The sequence below is a fragment of the Oncorhynchus mykiss genome, chromosome 1 (genome assembly GCF_013265735.2).
Source record: "Oncorhynchus mykiss isolate Arlee chromosome 1, USDA_OmykA_1.1, whole genome shotgun sequence".
NCBI classification, from domain to species: domain Eukaryota; kingdom Metazoa; phylum Chordata; class Actinopteri; order Salmoniformes; family Salmonidae; genus Oncorhynchus; species Oncorhynchus mykiss.
The window spans coordinates 52,017,138-52,032,796 of record NC_048565.1 but is presented as its reverse complement, the minus strand read 5'-3'; the positions used below and the strand labels follow the sequence as shown (position 1 = coordinate 52,032,796).

Sequence of the window (15,659 nt, the reverse complement as noted above, 5' to 3'; positions counted from 1 at the left end):
ATTTTTAGCATTTATATTTTTGTTCAGTGTATATGATTTTATAGTAAGAAGAATATACTTGAACTTAGCTGAATAAAATGGAAAGGACATTTTTTACCATTCCGGAGCAAGTGTGCATATGCAGTGGCTATGTTGAGCGTAAAAGTCCTGTACACTAGATTTCTACTTATTTGGCAACTTTAGTTGTGAATGATACGAACCTTAGAATGTCTTAGAAATCAAAACATATATGGGCTGCATGATGCGACTGAAGGCTATTGATGATTTGAGAAAGACACAAAAAAAAGCTTGTGCTCTGTTCCTTGCCTCAGGATGCACACGCTGGTCACTCTGTCTACCATCATACTATTCTAAATGTAATCTTGTCTTTACGATGTCAAATGAGTTTTGCACACTGTATGCACTCGAATAGCGAATGGAGACCACTTTCCCGCTGGTTCGTAGGTTATTCCAGTTATTTCACGCCACGCATCAACCACTGTTTGAGGAGCATGCAGCCTCTAGCTGTGTGACAGATCAAAACTCTATATGCCATAGGCTCTCCAACCCTGGTACTGTAGCTGCCCAATTCTTCATTTGGGAACAAGTGAAATCTGTTCGGGAACATAGATAGTATGTTTTCACAACTTTAATTAAACTGTTGACAGCCCTTCTCTCTGCATGCTCGAGAAAGGAATGAAAGAGAGTTGAGGAGATGGAAATGCATGGTGGTAAGATTGTAACGATTGTCTTCGGGAGAAGGAGAAGAGGACCAAAGTGCAGTGTGGTACGTATTCATAATAATTTTAATAAAGATGAATAGTGAACAAAAACAACAAACCGACAAACGAACAGTTCTGTAAGGTGCAACAAAAACACTAAACAGAAAATAACTACCCACAACCCATAGTGGGAGAATAGGCTGCCTAGGTATGGTTCTCAATCAGAGACAACGATTGCCAGCTGCCTCTGATTGGGAACCATACCAGGCCAAACACGTAGAAATAGAAAACATAGAACACAAAACAGAATGCCCACCCCAACTCACGCCCTGACCAAACTAAAATAGAGACATAAAAAAGGAACTAAGGTCAGGACGTGACAAAGATATTCTGTAGCTAAAAGGTAATTAATTCTGAAAATATAAAAAATACCCTATTACTAGGCTATTCAAAATCAAATACAAATGCACTATAATTGTAGGCTAACTGAATTTGTTTAATTTTGGATTATACAGTAGGCTAGACCATTTAGGTACGAAAGATATCGTAAATCAGTTTTTCTGCCATGCGTAATATGTGGTAGGCTATGTATTGTATAACAGCACAATCGTTATTTTAATTCATGTTTCTTTTTGCGCTTGGCTCACATATATGTCACGTTGTGTGAAGGATCGGGAGACAGTCGCAGGAATGTGTAATAAGGGGTTTTATTAACCCAAATTACAGTGTGCCATGTAAAGGCATGAGGACCAAGACCAAAGAAACACGTATACAAAACACAGGGTAGAAACCCAAACAAAAGAGCGAGGAGTACCTCGAATAAATACATGGGACGAGACCTGAAAACACAATCGCACAATGATACACCATGGGACGAGACCTGTAATCATATATGCACATCCCAAATGGCAAAAAAGCCAAAACAACACAGCACAGGTACTCACAGGCACAACTGACATTGGAACAATAATTGACAGCCCAATGGAGAACAAAGGGCACATTTATACCAATACAATCTGTGGGAAATAGGAACCAGGTGTGCTTAATTAGACAGTTCAGTGCCTAGAGACCGGTGACGTAGACCTCCGAAACTGGTTCACGGAATGAGCAACAGTACTGGAGGGATCCGTGACAATATAGGCCTATTCGTATGCATAAGCTCTAATATGCATATGAGTGTTTTGAATGAGTCAACACCTTAGAGAGCGCTGTCTATTTTCGTTGTGTTAGGCTTTGAAACAACATCCACAACGACAAAGTTTTCCACTCAGTTTCAACCTGTTGTTGAACTTCTTTCTTCAAATTGATCAATCACAAAAACATACTGTTTTGATGACAAGTTTTTGATGTGATTTTCCATTGCATTTGCATTGATGTTAGAGGGACAATAAATAGAGCCTTGAGAACCAGGTTATTAGCGACCTGATGATCGTTAGCGAGTTGGGTACTACTTGTCCAGAGTGCGTAAGAGGTGATTACTGTAGCTTAGCGGTCACATGGCATTTTAATGTGGTCATGACTCATGACTGCTAATACATTCACAGCAAAAGCCCCAACGCTAACCTAGCTAATTTTAGCTACCTAGCTAACTTTAGCCACAACAAATTGAAATTCGTAACACAGTATCATACATATTGCAAATTCTTAACATTTTTGTAACATACAAAATAGATTATGTATTTATTTATTTTACCTTTATTTAACTAGGCAAGTCAGTTAAGAACAAATTCTTATTTTCAATGACGGCCTAGGAACAGTGGATTAACTGCCTGTTCAGGGGCAGAACGACAGATTTGTACCTTGTCAAATCTGGGATTTGAACTTGCAGGGATTTGAACTTGCAACCTTTCGGTTACTAGTCCAACACTCTAACCACTAGGCTACCCTGCCACCCCAGATGATAGACATCCATAAATGAATACATACAGTACCATACGAAATGGAGAAGGACAGATTTACATTTACTATGTTACGTCTACCCCTGAGTCCAGGTTGATTAGTGTTGCAGCATGTCTCTCTTTCTGAAACTATCACCCAAAATTGTTGCAAATCCTATTACTAGCCTGTTCAACCTCTCTTTCGTATCGTCTGAGATTCCCAAAGATTGGAAAGCTGCCACGCACCCAAACTGCTACAGACATATACTGTATATATCCTACCCTGCCTTTCTAAGGTCTTCGAAAGCCAAGTTAACAAACAGATCACCAACCATTTCGAATCCCACCATGCCTTCTCCGCTATGCAATCTGGTTCCCGAGCTGGTCATGACCTCCATCGATAAGAGACAATACTGTGCAGCTGTATTCGTAGACCTGGCCAAGGCTTTGACTCTGTCAATCACCACATTCTTATTGGCAGACTCACCAGCCTTGGTTTCTCAAATGATTGCCTCGCCTGGCTCACCAACTACTTATCAGACAGTGTTCAAGTGTGTCAAATCGGAGGAGGGCCTGTTGTCCGGACCTCTGGCAGTGTCTATGCCACAGGGTTAAATTCTCAGGCCGACTCTTTTCTCTGTATACATCAATGATGTCGCTCTTGCTGCTGGTGATTCTCTGATCCACCTCTACGCAGATGATACCATTCTGTATACTTCTGGCCCTTCTTTGGACGCTGTGTTAACTAACCTCCAGACGAGCTTCAATGCCATGCAACTCTCCTTCCGTGGCCTCCAACTGCTCTTAAATGCACGTAAAACTAAATGCATGCTCTTCAACCGATCGCTACCAGCACCTGCCTGCCCGTCCAGCATCACTACTCTGGACAGTTCTGACTTAGAATATGTGGACATCTACAAATACATAGGTGTCTGGTTAGACTGTAAACTCTCCTTCCAGACTCACATTAAGCATCTCCAATCCAAAATTAAATCTAGAATCGGCTTCCTATTTCACTCATGCTGCCAAACATACCCTCGTAAAACTGACTTGACTTGACTTGACTTCGGCGATGTCATTTACAAAACAGCCTCCAACACTCTACTCAGCAAATTGGATGCAGTCTATCACAGTGCCATCCGTTTTGTCACCAAAGCTCCATATACTACCCACCACTGTGACCTGTATGCTCCCGTTGGCTGGCCCTCGTTTCATATTCGTCGCCAAACCCACTGGCTCCAGGTCATCTATAAGTCTTTGTTAGGTAAAGCCCCGCCTTATCTCAGCTCACTGGTCACCATAGCAGCATCCACCCGTAGCACGCACTCCAGCAGGTATATTTCACTGGTCACCCCCGAAGCCAATTCCTCCTTTGGCCGCCTTTCCTTCCAGTTCTCTGCTGCCAATGACTGGAACGAATTGCAAAAATCACTGAAACTAGAGACTCATATCTCCCTCACTAACTTTAAGCACCAGCTGTCAGAGCAGCTCACAGATCACAGCACCTGTACATAGCCCATCTGTAAATAGCCCATCCAACTACCTCATCCCCATACTATTTGTTTTGCTCATTTGCACCCCAGTATCTCTACTTGCACATTCATCTTTCATCTTCATTCATCTGTGTTTATTTGCTAAATAGTAATTATTTCGCCACTATGGCCTATTTATTTCCTTACCTCCCTTATCTTACCTCATTTGCACACACTGTACATATACTTTTTTCTATTGTGTTACTGACTGTATGTTTGTTTATTCCATGTGTTGTTGTTTGTGTCGCACTGCTTTGCTTTATCTTGGCCAGGCCCAGCCTACCTGGTTAAATAAAGGTGAAATATATTTTTGTTCTTAAATGTCAATGGACACCGGGTCTCTTTGATGGTCTGTCACAGTGGGAAGGATGGGGGTAAAGGGGGAGGAGGAGGGGGGAGAGCCTTGGGGGAGTCAGTGGCTAGAAGGGGATGGGGGCATATACAGTATGGCCAGGGTGGAGCAGGGGAGGATGGGAAGGGGGCGGAGGGCTTTGGTGGGAGAGGAAATGGGGTGGATGGGGCTGTGGTAGATTGGGAGTGGGAGCCTTAGGGAGTGTCTCAATGAGAGGACATACAGTATTGCTGGAGTGGAGAGGCACCAGGTGGCTGTCTGTGGCAGCTCTATTTGCTCCCACTTTCCGCTCTCTCCTCTTCCAGCCTTTGGTCTCTGATCCCCCCCTCTTCTCCCCTCGCTCCCAAAGTGTCTGACATATCTGACACGTGTAACCAGCCAACCCACAGATGTCACGGAGAAAATGAATCTCTCTATTTCCTTTATTTCTTCTTCCCAAACCTATTTGAGCCCCCTTTGCCCCTTCGCCCCTGTTCTACACACACACACACACACACACACACACACACACACACACGCATGCAAGCACGTACGCACACATACACAGTGTCTAGAGGAGTCTGTGGTGCGTTAATGAAGGCCTTGTGGAGAGGCCATTTCACACTCGATTCCCCTCAACACCCCAGACATGTTATAACATTGGGACACAACCAGCTGGATTATTTGTTGTTTTTCTAGTTGTCTGTGTTGTTGGTGCTGTAGCCTACCCTACTGTATGTGTGTAATGATTTTTGAAAGTGATGATGGAGATGTAATTTCCTTCCGTTATCAATGTCCTGCTATTTATGTCCATTAGGTTCAGAAAATAGCTATTAATCTAAAGGTGTGTGGTATGCAAGGCCATATGATTATATGGTATTGATATGATTGATATGGCTTTGGCCACCTTTCATGCAAAAGTATAGTGGGAACATTGTGGGCAACATCACAAAATAAATTTTCACAAACTCTGAAACTGTCCAGTTGTTATTGGTTCTTTAAAGGTTCCCAGAACATTTAATTAGGTTGCCCATCAATGGAATATTATGTTAAACCTAAAACAAATATCCTATGAACGTCATAAATGTCACACGCCCCCAAAAAGGAAAATGAGAATTAAAAACAGGTTCAGCCCCTTGTTCGAGGGTGATCTTATTGAGTCACTCCGCCTCAAGAATTGCATCTGGCGAAAGGCTCGGCACACGCATACTCAAGCTGACTGGCTATCGTTCAGGCAAATGAGAAATAAGTGCACTCAGGCTATCCGGGAAGGCCAAAGTTAGCTACTTTAAGGAGCAGTTCTTGCTCTGTGGGTCTAACCCCAAGAGGTTCTGGGGAAATGGTTAAAGACCTGGAGAATAAACCCTCCTCCTCACAGCTGCCCATGTCCCTTAATGTTGATGATGTGGTTGTTACTGACAAGAAGCACATGGCTGAGCTCTTTAATCACCACTTCATTAAGTCAGGATTCCTATTTGACTCAGCCATGCCTCCTTGCCCGTCCAACATTTCCTCATCTCCCACCCCTTCTAATACGGTTATCCCTGATGCTTCTCCCTCTTTTTCCCCTGTCCTGCAACAAAGTTTCTCCCTGCAGGCAGTCACTGAGTCTGAGGTGCTAAAGGAGCTCCTTAAACTAAACCCAAAAAACACTTTCTTCTTTAAGGTTGCTGCCGCTATCATCGCCAAGCCTATCTCAAACCTTTTTAACCTGTCTCTCCTTTCTCCGGAGGTTCCCATTGCTTGGAAGGCAGCCACAGTTCATCCTTTATTTAAAAGGGGAGATCAAGCTGATCCTAACTGTTATAGGCCTATTTCTATTTTGCCCTGTTTATCAAAAGTGTTGGAAAAACTTGTCAATAATCAACTGACTGGCTTTCTTGATGTCTATAGTATTCTCTCTGGTATGCAATCTGGTTTCCGCTCAGGTTATGGATGTGTCACTGCAACCTTAAAGGTCCTCAATGACGTCACCGTTGCCCTTGATTCTAAGCAATATTGTGCTGCTATTTCTATTGACTTGGCCAAAGCTTTTGATACGGTAGACCATTCCATTCTTGTGGGCCGGCTAAGGAGTATTGGTGTCTCTGAGGTGTCTTTGGCCTGGCTTGCTAACTACTTCTCTCAAAGAGTGCAGTGTATAAAGTCAGAAAATCTGCTGTCACAGCCACTGCCTGTTTCCAAGGGAGTACCCCAAGGCTCGATCATAGGTCCCACGCTCTTCTCAATTTACATCAACAACATAGCTCAGGCAGTAGGGAGCTCTCTCATCCATTTATATGCAGACAGTAGTCTTATACTCAGCTGGCCCCTCCCCGGATTTTGTGTTAAATGCTCTACAACAAAGCTTTCTTAGTGTCCAACAAGCTTTCTCTACCCTTAACTTCTTGCGTCGAGCAATCCCGTCACCGGGAGCGTAATCATAGCCTCAAGCTCATTACCATAATGCAACGTTAACTATTCATGAAATGAGATAAATATATTCACTCACAAGCTTAGCCTTTTGTTAACAACACTGTCATCTCAGATTTTCAAAATATGCTTTTCAACCATAGCTACACAAGCATTTGTGTAAGAGTATTGATAGCTAGCATAGCATTAAGCCTAGCATTCAGCAGACAACATTTTCACAAAAACAAGAAAAGCATTCAAATAAAATAATTTACCTTTGAAGAACTTCGGATGTTTTCAATGAGGAGACTCTCAGATAGCAAATGTTCATTTTTTCCAAAAATATTATTTGTGTAGGAGAAATCGCTCTGTTTTGTTCATCACGTTTTGCTAAGAAAAAACCCCGAAAATTCAGTCATTACAACGCCAAACTTTTTTCCAAATTAACTCCATAATATCGACAGAAACATGGCAAACGTTGTTTAGAATCAATCCTCAAGGTGTTTTTCACATATCTATTCGATGATAAATCATTCGTGGCAGTTGGGTTTCTCCTTGGAAGCAAACGGAAAAATACACGCAGCTGGAGATAATGCAATAATTGCGACGGAGGACACCAAGCGAGAACCTGGTAGATGTAGTGTAAAATGGTCAATCTTCCAATGATATGCCTACAAATACGTCACAATGCTGCGGAAACCTTGGGGAAACGACATAGAGTGTAAGCTCATTCCTGTTCCATTCACAGCCATATAAGGAGACATTGGAACACAGCGCCTTCAAAATCTGGGGCACTTCCTGTTTGAAATTTCATCTTGGTTTCGCCTGTAGCATCAGTTCTGTGGCACTCACAGACAATATCTTTGCAGTTTTGGAAACGTCAGAGTGTTTTCTTTCCAAAGCTGTCAATTATATGCATAGTCGAGCATCTTTTCGTGACAAAATATCTTGTTCATCCAAAAATTAAAAGAGCGCCCCCTATATCGAAGAAGTTAACCTTGTTTTGAATACATCCAAAACAAAGGTCATGTGGTTTGGTAAGAAGAACACCCCTCTTCCCACAGGTGTTATTACTACCTCTGAAGGTTTAGAGCTTGAAGTAGTCACCTCATACAAGTACTTTGGAGTATGGCTAGATGGTGCACTGTCCTTCTCTCAGCACATATCACAGCTGCAGGCTAAAGTTAAATCTAGACTTGGTTTCCTCTATCGTAATCGCTCCTCTTTCACCCCGGCTGCCAAACTAACCCTGATTCCGATGACCGTCCTACCCATGCTAGATTACGGAGACATAATATATAGATCGGCAGGTAAGGGTGCTCTCGAGCGGCTAGCTGTTCTTTACCATTAGGCCATGAGATTTGCCACCAATACTACTACTTATAGGACCCATCCCATTTTTTTCTGCTACCATGTTGTTGTTATGTTGTGTTGCTACCATGCTGTGTTGTCATGTGTTGCTGCCTTGCTATGTTGTTGTCTTTAGGTCTCTCTTTATGTAGTGTTGTGCTGTGTCTCTTGTTGTGATGTGTGTTTTGTCCTATATTTATATTGTATTTATGTTTTTGTTTTTTTATCCCGTCCCCGCAGGAGGCCTTTTTCCTTTTGGTAGGCCATCATCGTAAATAAGAATTTGTTCTTAACTGACTTGCCTAGTTAAATAAAGGTTAAATAAATAAAATAAAAAATAAAAATACTTATTTGGAAATTGTGGAACATTGTAGGAATGTTCTGTGCAAACTCTTAAAGATTTCCAGAACATTTTATTACGTTTTGGGAGTCTGGGACGTTACAAGAATATTCTTGTGATATTCACATAATTGTACTGACAGGACTTAGACCAGGTGTTCTGTCAACATTCTTACAACATTAAAGGAATGTCCTGTGCAATCTTAAACATTGTATGAATGGCATCACAACTGAGCATATTTAGTGCTTTTGGAACCTATGTCTTGCAATGTGTCCACACGGTTACCACAACATGTTTCAGGAACCTTTAAATAACCCAGAAAGGCTGTTCTGTCAACATTCTTGCAACATCAAATGAATGTGGTGTGCAACATGATACAAACATTCTCTGAATGTCTGCACAACTGAACAGTTCTCTTGCCATATCCCAACAATGTTCCCATAACCTAAAGAAATGTTTTAGGAACTTTTAAAGAACATCAAAAAATGTGTTCTGGGAATGTTCTTGTAGCATCAAGTGAATGTTTTTTCATTCTAAAATATACATTGTATAGTCATCTTCACAACTGGATAGTTTGTCTTTTGTGATGTCCAACACAATGATCCCACCATACTGTTTCGACAAACATTTGGGAACCTTTAAAGAACAGACTAAATGTGTTATCGGAACATTCAGACAACATCAAGGCAAATGTTTTATATGATCATCAGCATGACTCGACAGTTTTTGTGTTATGAGAACATTTGCTGCAACCTAACGATTGTTCTGGAAACTTTCACAGAACCAATTCTGGTTTGCTGGGAACATTATAGTGAATGTTAGGATATTTCATCTTTTTTTTGTTATCAAAAACATTCTTTGAATGTTTTGGGGATGTTCTCATCCTAATGTTTGATAAAACCATAACTTAATGGGAATATTAGCTAATGTTCCCGGTTTGTTCCCGGTTTGTGGGTTGTCTCTCCATGAGGACTCTTCAGAGATGAGGAATACTTCAGTGGTGGGTCATGCAACTCTGAATATATTCACTACGTTAGCATAATTATATGGGTTTATTTACCAACTAATAATCTAATATTAGGCTGTAGCTGCTCGGTAAAAACACTTGAGAGCTTCTGACAGTTATCAAAGACATGACTGATCAAGCCGTTCACTGAGCGTTTAGAGAACAGCTTTAATCACACACACACACACAGTTAAGATAAGCTCCCAGCCAAAGTTAATATGCTGTTTGATAGCAAGTCGGGTATGATGGCTACAGCTTCAATAACTGCATTTTTTAATACATTGATGTACTTGGCACACCTACAACAGCTGGTGTGTTCTTGTCCCTTCTGTGTGTATGGGTGATATTTTATTTTACCTTTATTTAACTAGGCAAGTCAGTTAAGAACAAATTCTTATTTTCAATGACAGCCTAGTGGGTTAACTGCCTGTTCAGGGGCAGAATGACAGATTTGTACCTTGTCAGCTCTGGGATTTGAACTTGCAACCTTCCGGTTACTAGTCCAACGCTCTAACCACTAGGCTACCCTGCCGCCCCAAGAGCTGTGTTCGACTCAACAGCCAGGAGAAGCTGGTTAGTGTTGTTATCCGTGTGTGGTTTTGTTGACCTCTGTCCTCCGTATGTCTGCAGGAGGTGGAGCTGTGTCGACTGAACAGCCAGGAGAAGCTGGGCCTGACGTTGTGCTACAGGACAGACGAGGAGGAGGACATGGCTATCTATGTCAGTGAGGTGAGACAGCAGGAGTGAGACTGAGGGTGGCTAGGGAACTGCTGCTGTATTTAGTCTTCTCATTCTTCTTCTTCTTCTTCTCTCTCTCCATCCTTACAGTTTTCACTTATGAAAACGCTATTATATACGCCAGACTTGTTCAGAAATAGGTACTTTTGAAGTTCTCACTTCACCTACACGTCTAATGTCACAACACTCAGCAGTGTACAAATGCTTCCTTTCCTCAGAGTTCTTGAACAAACACCAAAATAACAGCTACTATTTATACAGTGCCTTGCGAAAGTATTCGGCCCCCTTGAACTTTGCGACCTTTTGCCACATTTCAGGCTTCAAACATAAAGATATAAAACTGTATTTTTTTGTGAAGAATCAACAACAAGTGGGACACAATCATGAAGTGGAACAACATTTATTGGATATATATTATATTTTTAACAAATCAAAAACTGAAAAATTGGGCGTGCAAAATTATTCAGCCCCTTTACTTTCAGTGCAGCAAACTCTCTCCGGAAGTTCAGTGAGGATCTCTGAATGATCCAATGTTGACCTAAATGACTAATGAGGATAAATACAATCCACCTGTGTGTAATCAAGTCTCCGTATAAATGCACCTGCACTGTGATAGTCTCAGAGGTCCGTTAAAAGCGCAGAGAGCATCATGAAGAACAAGGAAAACACCAGGCAGGTCCGAGATACTGTTGTGAAGAAGTTTAAAGCCGGATTTGGATACAAAAATATTTCCCAAGCTTTAAACAACCCAAGGAGCACTGTGCAAGCGATAATATTGAAATGGAAGGAGTATCAGACCACTGCAAATCTACCAAGACCTGGCCGTCCCTCTAAACTTTCAGCTCATACAAGGAGAAGACTGATCAGAGATGCAGCCAAGAGGCCCATGATCACTCTGGATGAACTGCAGAGATCTACAGATGAGGTGGGAGACTCTGTCCATAGGACAACAATCAGTCGTATATTGCACAAATCTGGCCTTTATGGGAGAGTGGCAAGAAGAAAGCAATTTCTTAAAGATATCCATAAAAAGTATTGTTTAAAGTTTGCCACAAGCCACCTGGGAGACACACCAAACATGTGGAAGAAGGTGCTCTGGTCAGATGAAACCAAAATGGAACTTTTTGGCAACAATGCAACACAGCTGAACACACCATCCCCACTGTCAAACATGGTGGTGGCAGCATCATGGTTTGGGCCTGCTTTTCTTCAGCAGGGACAGGGAAGATGGTTAAAATTGATGGGAAGATGGATGGAGCCAAATACAGGACCATTCTGGAAGAAAACCTGATGGAGTCTGCAAAAGACCTGAGACTGGGACGGAGATTTGTCTTCCAACAAGACAATGATCCAAAACATAAAGCAAAATCTACAATGGAATGGTTCAAAAATAAACATATCCAGGTGTTAGAATGGCCAAGTCAAAGTCCAGACCTGAATCCAATCGAGAATCTGTGGAAAGAACTGAAAACTGCTGTTCACAAATGCTCTCCATCCAACCTCACTGAGCTCGAGCTGTTTTGCAAGGAGGAATGGGAAAAAATGTCAGTCTCTCGATGTGCAAAACTGATAGAGACATACCCCAAGCGACTTACAGCTATAATCGCAGCAAAAGGTGGCGCTACAAAGTATTAACTTAAGGGGGCTGAATAATTTTGCACGCCCAATTTTTCAGTTTTTGATTTGTTAAAAAAGTTTGAAATATCCAATAAATGTCGTTCCACTTCATGATTGTGTCCCACTTGTTGTTGATTCTTCACAAAAAAATACAGTTTTATATCTTTATGTTTGAAGCCTGAAATGTGGCAAAAGGTCGCAAAGTTCAAGGGGGCCGAATACTTTCGCAAGGCACTGTAGTTGTTGATAAAAGAAAATGTAAATCAACTTGATAAAATAATGTATGCATGCATTTCCACCAGTCCTGTGTGTTTATCGGTTCTTTGAGGTTTCATGTGCATTTTATGTAAAATAGGTTAACATAATTGTACTACCATACTACAATTACTATGGACTACAATCACTGTGGATCATAGTAAATACAGTGCATTCCCGAAAGTATTCAGAACCCATGACTTTTTCCACATTTTATTACGTTACAGCCTTATTCTAAAAACTATTCAATTGTTTTTCCCCCCCTCATCAATCTACACACAATACCCCATAATGACAAAGCAAAAACTGGTTTTTAGAAAAGTTTGCAAAGTTATATATAAAAATTGTAAAAATAAATTTACATAAGTATTCAGACCCTTTACTCAGTACTTTGTTGAAGCACCTTTGGCAGTGATTACAGCCTCGATTCTTCTTGGGTATGACACTACAAGTTTGGCACACCTGTATTTGGGGAGTTTCTTCCATTCTTCTCTGCAGATCCTCCTCTCAAGCTCTGTCAGGTTGGATGGGGAGCGTTGATGCACAACCATCTTCAGGTCTCTCCAGAGATTTTCGATCAAGTTCAAGTCTGTGTTCTGCTTAGGCCACTCAAGTCATTCAGATATTTGTGCTGAAGTCACTCCTGCGTTGTCTTGGCTGTGTACTTAGGGTCGTTGTCCTGTTGGAAGTTGAACCTTCGCCCCAGTCTGAGGTCCTGAGCGCTCTGGAGCAGGTTTCATCAAGGATCTCACTGTACTTTGCTCCGTTCATCTTTCCCTCGATCCTGGCTAGTCTCCCAGTCCCTGCTGCTGAAAAACATCCCACACAGCATGATGCTGCCTCAACCATGCTTCACCATATGGAAGATGCCAGGTTTCCTCCAGACGTGACGCTTGGCATTCAGGCCAAAGATTCCAATATTGGTTTCATCAGACCAGAGAATCTTGTTTCTCATGGTCTGAGAGTCCTTTAGGTGCCTTTTGGCAAACTCCAAGCGGGTTTTAATGTACTGAAGAGTGACTTCCATCTGGCCTCAACCATAAAGGCCTGATTGGTGGAGTGCTGCAAAGATGGTTGTCCTTCTGGAAGGTTCTCCCATCTCTACAGAGGACCTCTGGAGCTATGTTAGAGTGACCATCGGGTTCTTGGTCACCTCCCTGACCAAGGCCCTTCTCGTCCAATTGCTCAGTTTGTCCGGGCGGCCAGCTCTAGGAAGAGTCTTGGTGGTTCCAAACTTCTTCCATTTAAGAATGGTTGAGGCCACTGTGTTCTTGGGGAACTTTGACGCTAAATAATGTTTTCGTTACCCTTCCCCAGATCTGTGCCTCGACACAATCCTGTCTTGGAGCTCTACAGACAATTCCTTCGACCTCATGGCTTGGTTTCTGCTCAGACATGCACTGTCAACTGTGGGACCTTATATAGACAGGTGTGTGCCTTTCCAAATCATGTCCAATCAATTTAATTTATCACAGGTGGACTCCAATCATGTTGTAGAAACATTTCTACAACATCAATGGATGATCAATGGAAACAGCTCAATTTTTTCTTTATTTTTAATACATTTGCAAAGATTTCTAAAAACCTCTGATGTATGTGTTTAGATTGATGAGGAAAAAACATATTTAATGCATTTTAGAATAAGGCTGTAACATAACAAAATGTGGGAAAATTCAAGGGGTATGAATACTTTCCGAATGCAGTGTAAATACACTGATATAACTTTGAAAGGAATACAGCATTCTAGACTTTCAGGACTAAATCCGTTGTGACGTTAATATGATTCCTCTGTGTCCTCTTTTACAGAGCTTAGGTAATATTGAATATGTAGAGAGTCTGTAATTTAATATGATTAACACAGACTAAAAATACATGAATCGTTGGACTGGCACTTCATCATTTTTATATTTGCAATAATATAGATTAAACCAACTCATAAAAAAAGGCGCTGTAGTCTTTCTTTGAGTGACTATCCTTGTTCTTCAAATAGAACTGACATGTTTTGCAAGCTGAGGTTACACTATTTGTGCCCACAGTCAAGGCTTTTTTTCTCTGTTTCTCCCACTTATTGGCAGCACTTACAAAGCACTGTCCTCTCCTCCATTCTGCCCAACTTACTCTCTCTCTCTCTCTCTGTCTCTCTCTCTCATTCGTTTGAAGTTAGCTCAGACCCGCAAGGTATATGCAGCTGAACATGAGTTGAATACAGATCGCTGTAGTCACTGGGCTGCTTCTCCTCTCAAGTGTTCAGTCTATAAAAAGTCAAACCAAGGAGAGCGTGCTGCATTCAGATGAGCTTCTACTGAATGTTACTCCGTATTTCAGCTGTGTTTGAGATAGTGAATTGCGTTTCTGATCTCACATAAATACCAATGAACTATACAGTAACATGCATACTATTTGGCAAAGCTCAATATGTAGTGTTTAAAAGGACATTTTATATCACGCTTTGTATATTATGACTTTTCTTAAAAATGGTTTGACAGTAAGCTATGTAGTGTTTATGAAGTTTTTATGAATGCTCTATAAAGCCTTGCTGTAAATGGTGTGCAGCTTATAAAGGCTTCATAAAGCCTTCATAAACTCTACATAAATGTGTTATGCGTCATGCTTTTTAAAAGGTTCATAAATGTTTCTTAACTGTGTGACATAACCACCAATGTCAAATCTGACATAACCCACTATGTAAAATATGACTTTTTAAAAATTAACCAGGCAAGTCAGTTAAGGACAAATTCTTAATTACAATGACGGCCTAGGAACAGTGGGTTAACTGCCTTGTTCAGCTTCAGAACGACAAATTTCTATCTTGTCAGCTCGGGGATTCGATCTAGTAACCTTTCTGTCACTGGCCCAACGCTCTAACCACTAGGCTACCTGCTGCCCCATAAACCTGTGCTTTATAAAGGGTGGCATAAGGACCTCTTAATAAAGGCCTTATAAATCATATTAAATGAAGGCTTCACAAAGCATTTATAACCCTGTCATGCGTCTTGGGAGAGCATTGCAACACCAGGATATTGGGGTCGCTTCGGATAAAATCGTTGGAAAAATTTTATATATTATATTACACTAAAACATTTCTAGGATGGCCCAACCTCTTTCCCTCCTGGGTGCATATAGTCAATATTGGACCTGACCTCAAGTTCACCCAAAATGCTGTGTTGCAGGATGACACACATTATAAAGTTCAGTCATGCACAGCTATAAAAAAAAAACGTTGGTAGAACCTTTTAAAATCCGTTTAAATGTTTTGCCTACTGTTTTTTTTTCTTCTCCCAAATTCCATTTTCTTGGTTTTTGTTTTTCCAGGTTTTGGATATCCCCATTTGTTCTTGTTTACTCCAGTGTTTTTACACCTTTTTTAATAGAAAACAACTAAATTGGATTTTGTGTGTTCACAACCAAATCAGGGGATGACTTTTGAGGCCTTGGAAAAATCTAAGAAACGTTGATTTTTTTGTGTAGTTGCCCTTTAATTCAGTGAGCATGCCCTGTACTTTTGTTTGGTTAGCGGGTTT

At 41.2% G+C, this 15,659-nt stretch overlaps 1 protein-coding gene across 1 annotated transcript in view; it reads left to right on the top strand.

Annotated features, from left to right (window-relative positions):
- The window catches only part of LOC110524646 (PDZ domain-containing RING finger protein 4), a 107,760-nt gene that overhangs the window by 67,400 nt on the left and 24,701 nt on the right, over positions 1 to 15,659 (top strand). Inside the window, exon 4 of the mRNA XM_021604493.2 lies at positions 10,159 to 10,257. Coding sequence (XP_021460168.2) covers positions 10,159 to 10,257 — 99 coding nt within the window. The remainder of the gene's footprint in view (positions 1 to 10,158; positions 10,258 to 15,659) is intronic.